Source organism: Oryctolagus cuniculus, chromosome 20, assembly GCF_051225735.1.
Source record: "Oryctolagus cuniculus isolate XC-2025 breed Fujian yellow rabbit chromosome 20, ASM5122573v1, whole genome shotgun sequence".
In the NCBI taxonomy this organism is placed as follows: Eukaryota; Metazoa; Chordata; class Mammalia; order Lagomorpha; family Leporidae; genus Oryctolagus; species Oryctolagus cuniculus.
The window spans coordinates 12,809,475-12,827,190 of record NC_142886.1 but is presented as its reverse complement, the minus strand read 5'-3'; the positions used below and the strand labels follow the sequence as shown (position 1 = coordinate 12,827,190).

The following is a 17,716-nucleotide window of genomic DNA, read 5'->3' as shown; positions in this document are numbered from 1 at the left end:
CAGTATGAGATAGTGACCCTTAGTGACTCTGAAAAAAATAATAGGAACATCACCTCCAGGAAAAGCGCATTCATTCAATATTTTACAAATAATTAAAAATGCATAAAAAGCATCTCTAAATTTTATAGATTAGTTTCCTGAATAAGACAGTTTAATTTATGGAAGGCAGTCTGATTTCAGTTCAATTTGATTTAATAAGTATTTCTTGAGTTAATTTTCTGTGTTTAACCTGGTTGCTAATTTCTAGCATTTGTGATTTCTGTATCACAGGTATGTTAGAAGGAAATGAGGGTTTTTGTGTTGGCTGTCAACAGTGTAGCAGCTCTGAAGGAGATAGTTACGAGGGAGCTGCTAAGTTTCTTCGTTAGAATGCAGGGAATGTTGATGCAGGGAATATTGACAGTTTGCCAAATTCAATTCTGTCATTTTGTAGACGAGGAAATAGAAACACAGGGAATTAAGCCTCCTTCTCAAGGTCATGGCTAGTTACAGAGCTAGAACTGGCTCAGGGTGCCCTGAATCTGTTTTGATGTTATTCCATCATCCCTCTTAGATTCTTACTGAAAAAAAAAAAGGAATAATAAGAGAAATAGTTTCCTATAAGGTTTATTATTATTATTATTTTGTTATCTTCTTCAGCCAGCTATACTTTTTTAATAGAAAATATGGAATTAGCTTAGCTCTTGTGAAGTTATAAATGTCAAATCTATGATATATCTCAATTAATATAATTAATCACATTCTCATACTGAAATAGAATAGCAGATGTTTTATTCTTGAGATGTGAAGAGATACATATTATAAGAATAGATACTTTTGTAGATTTGAATTTAGGAAAAAGTAGTCAGGGCCTTAGTGAAAATTTAGTATTTAAAATATTAAACCACTAAAAATGGCAAACACACAAGACTGTAGAAACACTCAAAATGTATTAAAATGTTAAGTGACAGGAGTTGTATATGTTGTGTGCATGTGTGTGTGTGCACATAAGAGCACACACACAAAGCTTGTGGAAGGACTGGCATTTGCTGCAGTACTTGTGACGCCCATGTCCCATTTCAGAGTGGTTGGTTTCTAGTTCCGGTTCTGCTCCCACTTCCCACTTCTTGCTAATGCTCACCCTGGGAGGCAACAGGTGATGGCTTAAGTGCTTGGATTTCTATGACTCATGTGGGAGACCTGGACTGAATCCCAGATTCCTGGCTTCAGCCTGGCCTAGCCTGTACTGTTGTGGGTGTTGGGGGAGTGAACCTGTAGATGGACGCTCTCTGTGTCTGTGTTATTCTGTGCTTTTCTAAGTGAATGAAGGACTGAATGAATAGATAAGAATTTTATATGAAAAACATACGTGCAGAGGTGAAATTAGAGCATGACTTTATTTTGGTGCAAAAAATACTTTGAAATATATGTGTATTTCTTTATAATATACATTTTACATGAAATTTTGAATGAAAAAACTATCACTTTCAAAAAATTTTGCGCCAGATGAGCTTATTCTTAAATTCCCCCCTTCTGTGAACATTTTGAAGTGTCCTTGCCTGTATTCACATATTTGAAAATGTTGGTTGCCTGTTCTAAGTGCTCAGTCCATCACAGAAAAGACAAAAATTCACCTGTTATCTGATCTCATGAAACCTCTAGTTTGGTAAGCAAGACAGATGTTGAAGAAATAATTTTAAAAGCCATGAAGAAACTAATTATTAAAAATTGCTCCTAAGTAGAAGGCGTTGTGAAAAAATGTTTCAGGGGATGTTTAGTCTGGATTGTTGGGAGGGGCAGGTTGTCAGGCCCAGCATCCTGAAGAGTGAAGTGGTAAACTGAGGCCTGAAAGGGATGAATGGTGCCGTCAGGGTTGGGGAGCAGGGATCCTGGCAGGGAGAGGGCTTCTGCAGCGTGGGCGGGGAGCCAGGGGTGGAAGGGAGCAGAAGGAGGTGAGAGGACCAGGTGAATCACAGAGAGCAAGTAAGACAAGCAGGGGCCAAACCATGCAGGCCTGTTACGTCCTGGTGAGGGCTCTGGGCTTCATGCTAAGAACAATGGGAAGTTATTTTAAACAATGAATGACATGATCAAAATATGCACCTTAGAAAGACCATCAGGTTCATGCTGCAGAAAGGGCACGGAGTGCATGTGGGGAGCTCCCAGAAGAAGCTGTGGAACTGGTTCAGGTGGGGATGGGGGTGATTTGGTCTCAAGTGTTACCTGTGTAGGCGGTAAAAGGCTGAGAGATCCGAGTGATTTGATGGAAGAACAGGCGAGCCTTGGTGATGCATTCCACAATGACAAGGAGTTATCACAGATGACTCTGTGCAAATTGCAAGGTAGAACAATGGAAGGAGCTGTGGTGAGGTGGTAGGATTTTGAATGACTAACCCCCATTTTTAAATTCCATTTTTATAAGGCTAATACTTCTTCTATAATTAACATCAACACAAACACCATGAACACTGAATTATTGATGATATTTAGACTATTTCTTAGCCTGTCTCAACAGGGCTCTAATAACCTTAGTTTTATAAACTTTTGTCTATTTTTGAGCCTAGTGAATTTTCAAGCAATACAAATGATGTTTTTTTATCTCTTCTCTTGGGACAAAAATCAACAATCTAGTACATTTCCTACTCTGGGAGTAATTTCTGTTAATTGTGCCTGCACCTTGCCTTCCACAATTTCGTTACATTACCTCCTAATTATATTTCTCTGTCTTGTGGCTGTTATTTGAAATTTCAGAATCTCCATTGCTTGGGGCCCATTGACATGTGCCGATAACCTTGAACACAGGTGCCTTCTTGGAGGGCACCTGTGGCAATCGCTTTAGCCAGGATGACACACAATGAACTTCTTTCTTATGTTGGTTGACTCTTTAAAAAGGCAGACATTACTTAAGTACACTCCATTCTCTAGTTCTTCATAAAATTCTGTCATATGTGAATGTTAGATTAGGCTTCTGCCCTGAAAGAGCAGTGATAATCTCTTAGAAAAAATGTGTCGATAAAGCCACATTTTAGGTCCCTCTGTAAGTGTGTTTATGTGTTTATGTGACCGCAGGCTGTGAGCGGAGCATATTTAAATGTCTGTGTTGGACAATATCGACACTCTAAACTACTCAGTGGGCTATGGGATCTAAAGAATAATTTAAAAGGCGCTGTGGCTATAATCGCATAAACCCTGGTCAGTTTAAAACTTACGTTTAAAACTTACAGAGGGAGATGAATCTTTTATGCTGGTTCACTCCCCAGATGCCTGCAACAATCGGGACTAGGTCTGGCCAAAATCAGGATCCTAAAACTCCATCTGGGTTTCCTGTGTGTGTGTCAGGAACTCAGATACTTGAGGCATAATTATTCTGCCTTCTCAGGCACATTAGCAGGAAACAGAATAGCTGGGGCTCAAACCAAGCACTCTGATACAGGATGTGGGCATTCCAAGTGGCAGGTTAACCTGCTGTGCCACGTCTGCCCCAAATCCATCTTCTAATTCCATTCCGTGAACTTTTTGAAGTGCCATCATAAATACCTGGCTCCGTTCTAGGTGCTTTGAAACATGGTATAATTTAATTTCTGTGGTGACTTGCAGAATTGGGAATAATGACCTCCCATGTGATAGATGAGAATGGTTAGCTCTATCTAGGTAACGTGATTTGGTCTGTGCTGCGGAATTACTGAGGGGCGGATCCAGAAAGCCTTGTTTCGTGTGATTGCAAAGCCCTTGGCTGTTTTCTTCTTTCACATGGCCTCATTTCCCTCAGTGCCTACTGATGAAAGCATCGTTTGATGCTAAAGCATTTGCACATTTTGCTTTACATTAATTGCCCTCTGAAGCCTAGAGGTAAATGTTCTGTTGGATTTCTCACGCCCTAGCAATGACAATAGGGGTTGTATTTTACCCAGATTGTTGCCATCAAGAATCCTCAGGAGTCCATTTTTATCTTTGTTAAGATGCTCACATTTAGAACACATTTTGGACAAATGCTACAGAAGATATTTCATCTCAATGGCACATATTTCTACCCACACAACAAATTTGGTTTTAACAGAAAACACCTGTAGACTCTTTTGATTCATGTTGAAAATGGACTGCAGCCCATTTTATAGTTCTTATTTTGACTCCATGAATTATTCATCTTTCTAAGCCTTCTTATTCATACGCAGTAATGCAAAATGTCTTCTCTAGAGGCATGACAGCTGTCATAAGAATGATAGGCTTCATTAGCTTCAAGCACACTGCGGTACGTCAATAATAAAGAACACAAGGAAGTCAACTGATGCCTGTGAGAAGACATGTGAAATAAACCCAGTACTTTTTTTTTTAAAGATTTATTTATTTATTTGAAAGTCAGAGTTACACAAAGAGAAGGAGAAGCAGAGAGAGAGAGAGAGAGAGAGAGAGAGAGAGGTGTCTTCCATCCTCTGGTTCACTTCCCAGTTCACTGCAATGGCTGGTGCTGCACTGATCTGAAGCCAGGAGCCAGGATCTTCTTCCATGTCTCCCACGCAGGTGCAGGGGCCCAAGGACTTGGGCCATCTTCTACTGCTTTTCCAGGCCATAGCAGAGAGCTGGATTGGAAGTGGAGCAGCAGAGACTTGAACTAGAGCCCATATAGGATGCCGGCACTGCAAGTGCTTTACCCAGTATGCCACAGCACCAGCCCCTAGTTTGTTTATTTTTAAAGGTATTTATTTTGAAAAAGTTACATACAGAGAGGGAGATGGAGGGGGAAAAGAGAGAGAGAGAGAGAGAGATCTTTCATCTGCTAGTTCACTCCCCTGATGGCCACAATGGCTGGCACTGGTCTAGGAACCAGGAGCTTCATCTGGGTCTCCCACATGGGTGTAGGGATCCAAGGACTTGAGCCATTTCCCAGAACATTAGCAGGGAGCTGGATTGAAAGTGGAACAGCCAGGATGCGAACCAGCACTGATACGGGAGGTTGGCATAGCAGGTGGTGACTTTACCCACTCTGCCATAATGCTGGCCCCTATAGTTTTTTTATAATACGCATTTTATATAAACTTTTGAAGACCCCTTCATATTACTGGAAATGCTTTTTGTGTCTCGGGATGTGACTGGCTCTATCCAGGAACTGATCATTGTTTAAACACTATGCAGGCATAGGTACTTCCATTTCAGCTTTCTCTAAATTAATGTAAATTTAAAATTGGTATTTCTGCTTAGCTCTGTCTCTCCCAGCAGGCAGCTGTCATCAGGTAGAAAGTGTGATCAGAAAGATTTAATTACTAGTTTTTAAAAGATTATGAGCATTGTGATTTTGTATATGAGACATCTTTTCTTTGTTCACAATCACCTTGGTGAAGATGACCAAAATATTGGATAAAGTCTATGGCTCAGGAATTTGCTAGGTTTCCTCCCCCTACAGAAACACAACTCTTTGATTTTTTTTTTTAAATATTTTGAAGTTTTATTTAGTTTTTAACAGATTCAACATAATTCATAGATGCAATTTCAAGAATATGTTGATATTCTCATCTTTCTACTCTCCCCCCCCCATTTTTTAGTTTTTGAGATAACATTTTAAATTTACATTGCGGTAAAAAGGCTTAATGCTTCAACAAAAAAGTTGAGCAATTGAAAAGCAAATGGGAATATAGACAATGGCTATAAACAATAATTGGGTGGAAAAATGACCATTTCACCCATATACAGTAAATTTTAAAGTAATCACAGATGACTGAAACTGTAGTGGTCTAACATGGTAAACTTTGGCTTGACAAGGTATAAACCAAAGTTTTATAGAACAGTATTTGTAGCAGTACTGATACGGACAGTTCAGTCTTCGTGTGTATGTCTTGCTTATTTCACTCAACATAGTGTCTTCCTGTTATGTCCTTTTTGATTCAAATGGTAGAATTTCATTCTTTTTTTTATACCTGAATAATATTCAATTGTGTATATATGCCACATTTTCTTTATCTGTTGATCTGATGATGGGCATCTTTGATTCCAGATGGGCATTGTGAACAGTGCTTCTGTAAACATGGTGGTGCAGGTATCTCTTTGATATGTGTTCATGTATTTTGAGTATATATCCAGTAATGGGACTTCTGGACCACATGGCAAGTCTGTTTCTGGTTTTTGAAGGAATCTCCATACTGTTTTTCCACAGTGGTTGCACTAATTTACATTCCCACCAGTAGTATATGAGTGTTCCCCTTTCTCCATATCCTCACCAGCATTTGTTACTCTCTGTGTTTTGGATTTTAGTCATTCTGACTGGGGTGAAATGATGTCTCAGTGTGGTTTTGATTTGCATTTCCTTGATGGTTAGTGAAATTGAGCATTTTTGCTTATGTTTGTTGGCCATTTCTATTCTTTTTTTGAGAACTGTCCATTGAGGTCCTTTGCCCATTTCTTAACTAGATTGGTTGCTTTTGTGTGTGTGTGTGTGTGTGTGTTGTAAGTTGCTGATATATTCTAGATATTAATCCTTTGTCAGATAGGTAGCTCACAGATATTTTCTGGATGTCCCACCACTGTATTGATTATTTCCTTTGCTGTATACAAGTTTCTAAGTTTGAAATATTCCCATTTGTTTAGTTTTGCTTGTTTCCTGTGCTTTGAGGATCTTATTCAAGAAGTTGTCCCCTGCACTGATGTCTTGGAGTGTTTCCCCTACAGGGCCCAAGATTTTAATGCATGTCACTCACAGATTTCCTCATTTCTTTAATCTATTTATGTTCTCTTGCATCTCATTGAGTTTCCTTACAATCATTATTTTGAATTCTATAGCTGACATTTGAAATACTTCTTCCAGCTCAGGATCTAATTCTGGAGGAGTATTTGTTCCTGTGGAGGTGTTATGCTACCTTGCTTCTTCATGGCTCCTGTGTGTCTACACTGATGCCTGTGCATCTGGTGTAACTGTCCCTTCTTCTTTATGGAGTAGGTTTTATTGAAAAAGAGCTTATGGTTTAGCTGGAATGTGGTGTATCACTTGGCTTGTTGCTTTGATTTTGATTCTAGGTGAATCCAGGGGGGTAGGGTGTGAGTGATTTATTTTGTCCTAATCAGTGTCAGTTGTGTCTGAAAGTGACACAGTGGTCTAGTCTGGTACAGTTCCTAGGAATAGAATCCTGACTTTGAGATGAATATGGGTCTCCTGGGTTTTGCTCTCCATAGAGTTGGCATCAGTCTCCCTGAAGATTGTGATAGCCAAGGCCTCCTTCTTGGTGCTGAAGGAGATAGGGTTGACTGCTGCCTTGTCCTTCTGAATCCCAGAACAGCTGAGGTCAGTGTGGCTCAACCCTATTTGGCCATCTTGGACGTACTTGCCTTGGAAGTTCCTGGGGAGCACAGCCTCTCTCCTCAGGACACTCAGGGAGCAGGTGGAGAGTGTGCGGCAGGAAGAGAACGTTGGCCTGTGGGGCCTGTGGTGGTGGCAGTAGCACACATCTCCATACTTAAACTGATATTAATCAAATGTCTTTTTAATTAAAACGAGTTTTTTTTAAATGCAGCCCTTAGGAATATATGAAGATAATTTAAAAAGTTCATGGAAAATGCATATTATGAAAAACAACACCTATATTTTTCAAAAAATTTTTGTAACAGGCTAATCTTTTAATTGTATTTTCCATGAACTTTTTGAAGTCCTTGCATTTTTGATGGCTTTCCTTTCATTTTCTCTTATCAATTCCTAATAAGTCTTTCTCAGATTGTTAGTGTGAGGATATGTCAACCTTCCCAGGTCATGTTTGTGTTAGGAGTTTGTTAAACCCACCCACACACAGACACACACACACATGGACACACACACACATGGACACACACATACACACACACTCGGGGACACACACCCACCCACACATAGATACCCACCTACCCACACATGGACATATACACACCCCTTATTTTATGCTTCTCTTCAAAAAGAAGTGTCGTGAATTATTTTAATTCTAATAAGGAGCCTTCTTGGTGGTGACAAGACATAAATGTGTTTTTTCTTCTCACCCAGGGAGCTGGACTGTCTTTTTTCTTTTCTCGCATGTATGTGTTTTAAATCTCTGTAAGAACAGAAGCTGGTTTGTCTTCTCATTAGTTTTAAGAAAGAACCCAAAGGACTAGGATCCTAGGCATCTATTTGGCATTGCCCTTAGAGAGCTCTACCGACCAAGCTGAAATTACCCATGCAGCAAAGATATCTCCATGGTTACTGTGCCAGCATGGAGCCCCTTTGGCTTTGGGCTGATGTTGTATGAAATGAAAGGTCTCCAGTGTTGTCAGCTAGCTAGTTTTTCAGGCTCTAGCTGTGGGTGCTTTTCCTTTGTTAGTATTTGGGAATGTAACAATGGGGCTCGCCTTCATATCTGGACTGAGATTTGGCCTCTTTATTTTTTTTAAACAAATAGTTATTGGAGAAGCAAAGAAACAGAGAGAACTCCCATCTGGTGGTTCACTCCTAAATGACTGGTCTAGACCCCATCAGAGCCAGGAATTCTGGGAACTCAATCCTGGTTTCCCATGTGAGTAGCAAGGAACCCAATTGTTTGAGCTATCCCTGCTGCCTCCCAGGGTGTGCGTGAGCAGGAAGCTGGAGTCAGAAGCTAAAGGTAGATATTGAACCTAGATGCTCCAGTATGGGACACTAGCACTTTAACTGCTAGGCTAAACTTCCTTCCCAACGTTTAACCTCTTTTCAATCACTCCATGATCATCTGACAATGATTACTGATAAAATGTGTAGAGCCAGTCCCTGAAAAGGCAGCGTCCCTTTGCCCATGTCCATCCTGAATATGATAATGCTTTTGCCCCACGCTAGTAAGTTCTTGGGTTTTGAAGCAGAAGGGAACTGTTAGACATCATCTGGTGCATTAGCTCTGCTTTACAGATGAATATAATAGGGGAATTGGGGTGGTTTTGTTTTGTGATATTCATTGAAAATTCATCATTAATTCTTTCAGTGAACACATTCATGGTCCCTGCTGTCTGTGTGTTCAGGAGCTGTAAAGTGTAAAGACGAAGATTGACAAACACGTCACCCCACGAAGGGAAATCCTGTATCTCAGAAGATTCTCGTCCCTGTGAATCCACACCTTCGATTGTAGATGTTGAGTTGACTGAGGAAACAAAAGAAGTTTCATTGTTAAAAATGACTTAAGTACTTACCAGGTAGGTTAGGTGAGAAGCCCTTGCAGGCAGAATAAACAGAAGTCGGGAAAGAGTGTGGTCCCTTCGGAAAATGCTTAGCAGGTTAGTGTTGCAGGCACGGAGGACTGTGCAGCAAGCAGTGATGAGAAGTGGCCGAATTCCTGCTGCGTGACGGGCTTCCTGGGGGCAGTTCATACCCAGCGGGCCATTCGGTCAGGATGAAAGAGGGGACTGGACATCTGTGACTATCACTGGCAGAACATTCTTGGTCCATATGCCCTAAAGCGCAGTAATTTAGGTAGCGTGCTTGTGGGGGAGGACAGCCCAACAAAAACCTGTGTGTGGCACAGCGGGGTGGAGCAGATGCTGAAAGACTGCGAGGTTGCCAAGCAAGGAATTTGTGTGATAATATTGCTTAGCATCTCTTGAACAACTCTCGGTAAGTTTTATTCACCAATATAATACGTGTTGAGTACATAATATAAGCTAGACACTGTTTTGAACATGACTTTTAAAAATTTAATTTATTTGAAAAGCAGAGAAAGAGGAGGGGGAGAGAGCAAGCAAGCAAGCCACAGTGCTCACATCTCCTGGTTCACTCCCCAGATTCAGCAACCATGGGGACTGGACTCAGGTCAAAGCCAGCAGCCAGGAATTTCATCTGGGTCTCCCACGTGGGCAGCAGGTGCCCAACAACTTCCACTGCCTCCCAGGGTCTGTATTAATGTGGAACTGTAATCGGGAGCAGAACCAGGACTTGAACCCAGCCATTCTGATGTGGGATGCGGGCATTTCAAGTAGTGTCCCAGTTGCTGTGCCAATCACCTACCCCTTGTGCACAATTTTTAAATACCCTACCTGCCTGCCTGCCTGCCTTACTCTCTTCCTCCCTCCCTCCCCCCCCCCCCCACTTCCGTCTTTCTGTCTTTCAAATTTGCCGCATGCTCAGCACACTCTTAGGCACTGGGGATGCAATAGCAAGTTTGCCCTCCATGATGTCTCCATTCTAGAACAGGAGTCAGGCAATGAACTTGATAGGACAGGGTTATGGGCAGACACAGAGGGTGGATCGGGGCTGGGGAAGACCAGAGAAGGGAGGTAACTGGTTAAATAACATCTGAGGGAGCTGGAGTTAGGGTGATCACTGTACCAAACATAAGGAAGGAACTCTTTGTGAATTTGGGATGTTAAGAGGGAGCCTTGGAGATGGAAATTCACAACCCCTAGGTGCTGTGTGTTTAGAGTGCAGATCATATGTAGCAAAGTGCTAGCTAGCTTTGGATGAGCAGAATTTGACACATTGATGAGACATTCAAGAGCTGCTAATCTCTTTTTATCAGCATTTTCAAAACGTTGGTGAGGTTTAATCTCACCTGGGAAACTTGACAAAAATACAGAGGCCAAGACCAGGCCTGTTCCTTCAAGAAGTCTGGGCCTTTGTGTTAGTTTTTAAATTAAAATTATTTATTTCTTTAATATATTTGAAAGATGGAGAATGCTGAGAGGGAGAGGGAGGGAGAGGGAGGGGGAGGGAGGGGGAGGGAGGGGGGGAGAGAGAGAGATTGATTCATTCTAACATGCTACTTTACTTCCCAAAGGCCTGCAACAACTGGGGCAGTGCCAGGCTGGAGCCAGGAGCCAGGAACTCAATCTACATTTCCCATGTGGGTGTCAGGGACCCAAGTATTTGACCCATCACTTATGTCTCCCAGGATGCACATTAGCAGGAAGCATGGAACTGGGACTTGATTTCAGGCATTCCCATATGGGATATGGGTGTCCCCCACAGCGTCTTAACCACTAGACCAAATGTCTGTTCTGCCATGGAGGTTTATTGATTCACAGTTGATGCCAATGCACCAAAGTTTGCAAATCACTGGTTTAGCTTATGAGGAATACAAGTCTGGGAAGAATTATTGAATGAAGAGCTGAAAATGTATAGTTTAGAGTTTCCCCTCTGGTGTTTAAAAGGGGAGAAGAAAATGCCATAGGACGATGACTGGTTGTGTAGAAGAGACTTTGAAAAGTTTTTTGGAAGTGGAATTGAAAAATGTGTTTATTTTGGGGCAAAAACAAAATCGAAATGCATGCATATGAGAGTTCTTCAAAAAAGTCCCTGGAAAATTCAGATCATGAAAACATGGATTTCAATTTGTGTGTGTGGAAATACATATCTTTTAATTTCATTTCTCACAGATTTTTGAAATACCCTTATGTATAATTGATGGGAATACAAGAAGAGCCTGAAAGGGAGACAAATTAATTCATCCACACGGGGAGAGGGGGAGAAGAGGGAACAGAGAACTTACATTCTCCCTTTAACTGAAATACGGGCTCCATGGAGACGGAGTCCTGAGGGTTATCTTACACCTGGCACTGTGCCTAGCGTGCACTATGTACTTAATCAATATTTGTTTATTGAATGAATCAATGTGTCCATGCATGGCCTAAAAGAACTCTTTAGGAAAATGCAAGCAGTCATGTCAAATGCAACAGCCGGAGGTCAAGAGAGCCAAAACCTAAGGGATTGCTGGCGGACTCAGTCAGAAGGAAGCGAGTGCTATAAAAGAAATGGGATAATCAAATTCAAGCAGTATGTTTAGGCACTGTAGTCATTTATAACATTCATCCTGAAATGTTGATGAGCAGCGGAATAGCAGTGAGATATATACACACCCAGAATATCCATACTCATGCAAATGTGTGCATGTAAAAGTATAGAGATTTAACTCAAGGGTCTTCGTGTCCCATGGTCTTGTTGATGTCCCGCAGCAGCTGCCTTCAGCCTGTGAATTCTGCAGGACTAAGTAGGTCTCAGGACTCTCACAGGTTGCAGAGCACTGCGACTGGGAGCTTGGAACAGAGACAAAGGCAGTGAGGTGCCAAAGAACTGTCTCCAGTAAGCTGGGTAATCCGTTTGCCACCCTCAGATTTTCGGTGATTGCTCCCCAAGAGTGGATATAGTTTCTAGAAATGGCATAAAAATATAAAGTCCTATTTTAAAATTTGTGTAATGCTTTTTAATTCCAGACACATATCTCGTTTGAAAGAATAAGCTCTTTAGTCGGCTCGTCTGACTGCAGAATCTGAACCTGATCCGCAGGTTCCTAGATGAAACGGCCCACCTTTCTTGCACTTTGAAATGTCATGGCTGACTGGCTGTTAGTGAGGATTCATTTATCCTTTTCACACTAAGTATCGCCTATGGGGGATAAACTTCTGTAAGTCCACATGAATACAACCCAGTTCTACTGACAGAAGTTTAGTGCATGTCCATGGAGGGAAAAGGGCATTGAAGTAATCTACATGTAGGCATTCACAATCATCTTTATTTCATAGTCTTCAGATTTCTATGTGGATCTCCTTGTGTCTTCAGTGCTGTTTAACATGGATTGCAATTATCTGGTGATGGGTCTGCGGTTGTAAGTTTAACAGGTTAACTGTCTCTTGCCTCTGTTTCAGCTGAGAAGTTTTGAAAGTGAAACATACACATCCACCAGGAGACATCCAATCTAATTGCTCGTCATGCTTATCACACAGTTCACGCTAAATGCGGAGTGCTGAAGGAACTGAACCCGTGGCTCTGCAGACAGCTGGCCATGGTGCTGGCCATGGCATCTCAGGATGCTCACAACTTCTTCCAGCCTCTCTCTTCCTGGATATCTCGCATCTATGAAGCTCTCCAGCAGGCAGGGGATACCTTGTCAGCCTCGCTGGTTAACTTAAGCAAACAAGACTCCAATCTGAGCGGACAGCCGGACCAGGACTTTGACGAGGTTCAGATTCAGGAAACTTGTTACGAAGACGAAGAACAAGACAACGATTGGAGTCAAGAGGATGCAAATTCCTTGTTTCTCGAAGTGGAACATGTCTCATGTTGTGAGAGTGGTTTGCAGGACTCTGCCCAAAGTTCAGGCCCCAGAGTTAGCCCAAACGCAAAGGGCTCATGTTCTGTAATGTCCCAGTGGCCCGACCAGACCCTAGATGACCATAAGTCAGCACGTGGACTTTCTTCTATTGCTGAGGAAGAGTGTTACCCTGAAAAGCAAAGATGGGACCTTCAGCACAGCTTTGATAGCCAACTCCCTGCTACGTTAGAAAATGTGAACGGAAAAAATCAAGGTAGGCTAGCCAATGATAATTTTCTCTTGGTTCTGGCAAAAGGTATTTCTACTTTATTTTGTCTTGTTTTTAGTTATCATATGGATTTTATTTTTCTTTCTTATACCTCTCAATCATACTCATTTTTGACTGAGAGATAGAACCCTTAGGAATATTTCCAACATTTAAGCTTTGGGAGACTCGTGTTTGTGGACTCCATATCTCCAAACCATAGGTCTTAGCAAGTGAAGTGGTGAAAACCAGGCTGTGGGTTGTTTTTGCCTCTTGTACGCATGTCGTGCTTTTTAAAATATCTTTTGAAATGTTCTCTTTTTTCCCCCTGATTTAGGGATTTCTAGATGTTACTATATTATTCAGTGTGAAATCCTGTGCAAAAAAGCCATACTGGTTGCAGAATTTATAGTTGCTAGCACTCCAAGAACACTCAGTGTTTCACTGATGTGAGATGGCAGTGGGTAGGAAGTCTCTGCAGTAAGAATAGCTCGATTTTCTTTCAGCCTTGAACGCTAAGGACACGTTTTATAAAAGCTGCCTCTAAAGCTTTTGCTGTCAGGATTGAGCACGTTTTGGACCTTCAGCAAATGGACAATGAATATGAGGAAATAGAATTAATTTGGTAAAATGACCTGTTACGGCATACATTTCTCCTACTTCTCATACGCTAACCTGGAAGTCTGGACATTTCTACTTGGTTAAGGGATATGCACACACGGGGGTTGGTACGTATGTATGATACGTGGTTGTAGTGCATACACAGCTAACATAGACTAGTAAATTATTTATGCGACATAAAGATAGACTCAATAATTCCATTCTTGTTGGAGGGGGCAGACTTTTCATAACCTCTTCATCCGTTTACAATGATTCCTTTGAACTTTATCTTTTTAGGCAAGAGTTTTTTTTTTCTAGATACATGAAGTTATGTTACATAACGAAAAATACTTTAAAAATGTTATTTTATTCATTTGGAAGAGAGAGAGAGGGAGAGGAAGAGCAAGACCGAGAGTGAGTGCAAGGGTGGGGGGAGATGTTTTCCATACACTGGTTTATTTTGTAAATGACTATGGCAGGTGGAGCTGGATCACATCAAAGCCACTAATGCAATCTAGGGCTCTCTTATGGGTGGCAGGGACCCAAATGTTTGAGTCACCACCTGCTGCCTACCAAGGAAGCTAGAATCAAGAATAGGACTGGCACTCCCTGACATGGAGTATGGTGTCCCAAGTGCATTTTAACCAGTATCCCCAATTTCCACCCTAGGAAACATACTTTCATATTCTTCTTAGACAAAGGTTTTTCAAACAGCTCATGAAAAAATGGAATTAGAAGATAAGTTTATTTTGCTGTAAAATAATTGAAATTATGTATATGAGGAGTTTTCAAAAATTCATGGGAAAATACCTATTGTGAAAACACTACACATGGATTTCAGGTTTTATTTTTGCACCAAAATTTGATCTTTTAGTTCCATTTTCCATGAACATTTTGAAGTACTCTTATCATGGTTCATTATACTCTTAAGCTAAAGTGACATTGAAATGTTAGAATAACGTGGTGAAAAGTTCGTGGGCTGGTAGTCTTTCTAAACCTGATAAGGTATAAATAATCATAATTTTGAGTCTTTGAAAAATTATCCTTAGAAATAATTCTAGAAATATCTGGACCAGAAGTTACATTTCTTCAATTAGAATTAAAATTTCTATTATTTTCAGAGAATTTTTGCCAATGTTGAGCTGTATTTGAAATTAACACGATATTGGCTCAATAGATACCTTGCTTGGCTAATTTTTGTAATTGCTTTAAAATCTAATGACAGTGAAACAACCAAGTTCATTTATCTCCTTAGGACGTGTTCACTCACTAGATTGCAACCTCTTGGAAGAGAGTGACTGTGTCACAAATTTATCTCTGTACCCTTAATTGTGAGTTCAGTGTCAGGTAGATAGTGAGACAAATAATAATTAATGGTGGAACAGCACCGAGATGCTAACTGTGAGAGGTAGATGCTGTTGTTCTCGCTTTACAGCGGAAAAATGGGCAGTTTGAGAGTTTTTTTTCTGAGGTTCATTGAATTCTGCAACTGTTTTTTCTTCCTCCTCCTTGCTTTTGATATAATTTGTCCTTTCTTCCTTCCTAGTATCATTTAATGTATGAATTTCCCCCCAGGCAGGGCTTTGTTTGCATCCAACAAATATTAATGTGTTGTATTATTATTTTATTAAGATCAAAATAGTTTCTAATTACCCTTTTCAGTTCATCTTTCAGGCATTGGTTATTTAAGTGTATAAAGTTATAAATGGGATATTCTAGACATTTTTCTGTGGTTGATGTCTTATCGAATTCTGTTATGGCCTGAGCACATACTTTGAAAACTTAGTTAAAAGCTTGTTTTAGTGCCCTGAATATGTTCTGATTTGTTGAGTATATCATTTGCCCTCGAACTTGCTGTATATTCTGTTGTTTTTGGGTAGCATATTCTGTAGATTACTCTAAAATGTTTCAGGCTGCTTTACTGATTTTCCTAATGCTTATTTTGCCTCTTACTTTTTGCCTATTGATTATGTTCTATTGACTGTAGGGAGTAACACTGAAGCCTTTAGTTGTCTATTTAGTGATTTCTCTCATTTTTATCAATTTTTGCTTCGTGTAGTTAGGAGTTCCGGGTTTGCTGTTAAGGGCATGCATCTTTTTGCTGCTTTGACCTTGTTGTCACTCTGTAGCATACCATTTTTATCTTGGTGATGTCTCTAAACTCTGCTTTGATATCAATGTGAGTACTTTAGCTTTCTTTGGATCAGTGTTGGTGTGATACATTCTTTTCCATTCTTTAACTTTAAACATATTTTGTGATTGTATTTGTTGCACATTACAGATGACTGGGCATCACTTTTTGATACAGTCTGACAATATTTCATTTTAATTGATGTGTTTTAACTATTTGTATTTAATGTAATTATTAATATTATTGAATTTAGAGCTGTCATTTTGCCAGATTCTTTTATATTTGCTTCTCTTTTCTTTGTTTCTTTAACCCCAAATATCCTGGTTTTTTTTAGATTGAGTTTTTTGTGATTCCATTTCATGTCTATTCTGTGTTCACTTTACTGAAGTTTGATGGTCACCCTAGTATGTCAGCATACATATATAGTTAACTGAAGTCTACCTTGAAATTTTATTGTTCCACTTCAGATACAATATGATGATAAAGCAGTGTAGTCTCATTTATTCCATCCTATACTTTATTTTACTGATGTCATATATTTTGCTTTTATGTATGTTTTAAACATAATACATTCATACTACTTTGCTTTAGACAGTTGTTGATCTCTTATAATTATTAAAATATATGAAAGGATTTTATTTATATATATATATCTTATTTATGCCATTTGAAGCATGCTTTATTTTAACTTTTCTTGTATATTCTAGTAATGGATTGTATCAGTTTTTCTTTGGAAAATACTTGTCACTTATTTTTCAAAAATATTTTTGCTATTTTGTTTACCCTAACTTATTCAACTTGAAGCACTCTTCATTTTAACACTTCTTATAGTCATATATGCTACTGATGAATTACCTTATGTTTTGTTTGAAAAATACTTCTCACTTGTTTGAGAAATATTTTAGCTGGGTATAGAATTCGGATTGACAGCTATTTTCTTACTGCACTTTAAGGTCACTGCCGTCTTATGGCTTGCATAGTTTCATGTAAGAAATATGCTGTACTTCCCCTCTTCCCTGCATGTGTCTTTCTTCTTCTGGAGGTGTCCAAGATTTGTCTTTGTCTCTGATTTTCAGCAGCATTTATTAAGGCACATGCGAATGCATGTTTATGTTCCATTATTTGTTTTTTGTTGGTATTTCCTAGGCTTATAGGGTTGATGATTCTAATAAACTTAGAGGACATCATTACTTTTGGAAAATTCTTGGCTGTTTTCCTTTCTGCTCCATTCTCTCTTGGTCTTCCTTCTGGTATTCTAGTTAGACAAAGGTTAGACTATTTGGTATCATCTGATAACTCTTGGATGTTATATTTTCACCATTCTGTTTTCCTTTTTGGGTGGTATTTACTGACATGACCTTCTTCAAGTTTATTAACCTTTTGTGTGGCATGTAGGGTCTGCTTATGAGCCAGCTCGTCAAAAGCATTCTTTATCTCTGTTACCATATTTTTCATTTCTACCATTTTGATTTAATTGTATAATTCTATAATTTCAATTTTTTTTCTGAAATTCAGCATAAATTCATGTTTTTAACCCTTCCCCCCATGGATTCTTAACATATTAGTCATGTTTTTTTATAATTTATTTATTTGACAGGTAGAATTACAAACAGTGAGAGAGAAAGAGAAAGAGAGAAAGGTCTTCCATCCTCTGGTTCACTCCCTAATTGGCCACAATGGATGGAGCTGCACCAATCCAAAGCCAGGAGCCAGGAGTTTCTTCCTGGTCTCCCATGTGGGTGCAGGGACCCAAGAACCTGGGCCATC

General features: G+C 39.9%; 1 protein-coding gene across 15 annotated transcripts in view; it reads left to right on the top strand.

Annotated features, from left to right (window-relative positions):
• The window catches only part of SYT16 (synaptotagmin 16), a 322,943-nt gene that overhangs the window by 185,111 nt on the left and 120,116 nt on the right, over nt 1-17,716 (top strand). For 13 of the 15 annotated variants that reach the window (XM_002719549.6, XM_089322558.1, XM_089322557.1 and 10 more), the window contains one exon: nt 12,568-13,227. In XM_002719549.6, the coding sequence (XP_002719595.3) occupies nt 12,705-13,227 (523 nt within the window). In that variant the 5' untranslated portion in view covers nt 12,568-12,704. Of the gene's footprint in view, nt 1-2,222; nt 2,322-8,918; nt 9,127-12,567; nt 13,228-17,716 lie in introns of those variants that run through there. The other 2 variants (XM_089322560.1, XM_089322564.1) reach the window with 2 other exon arrangements.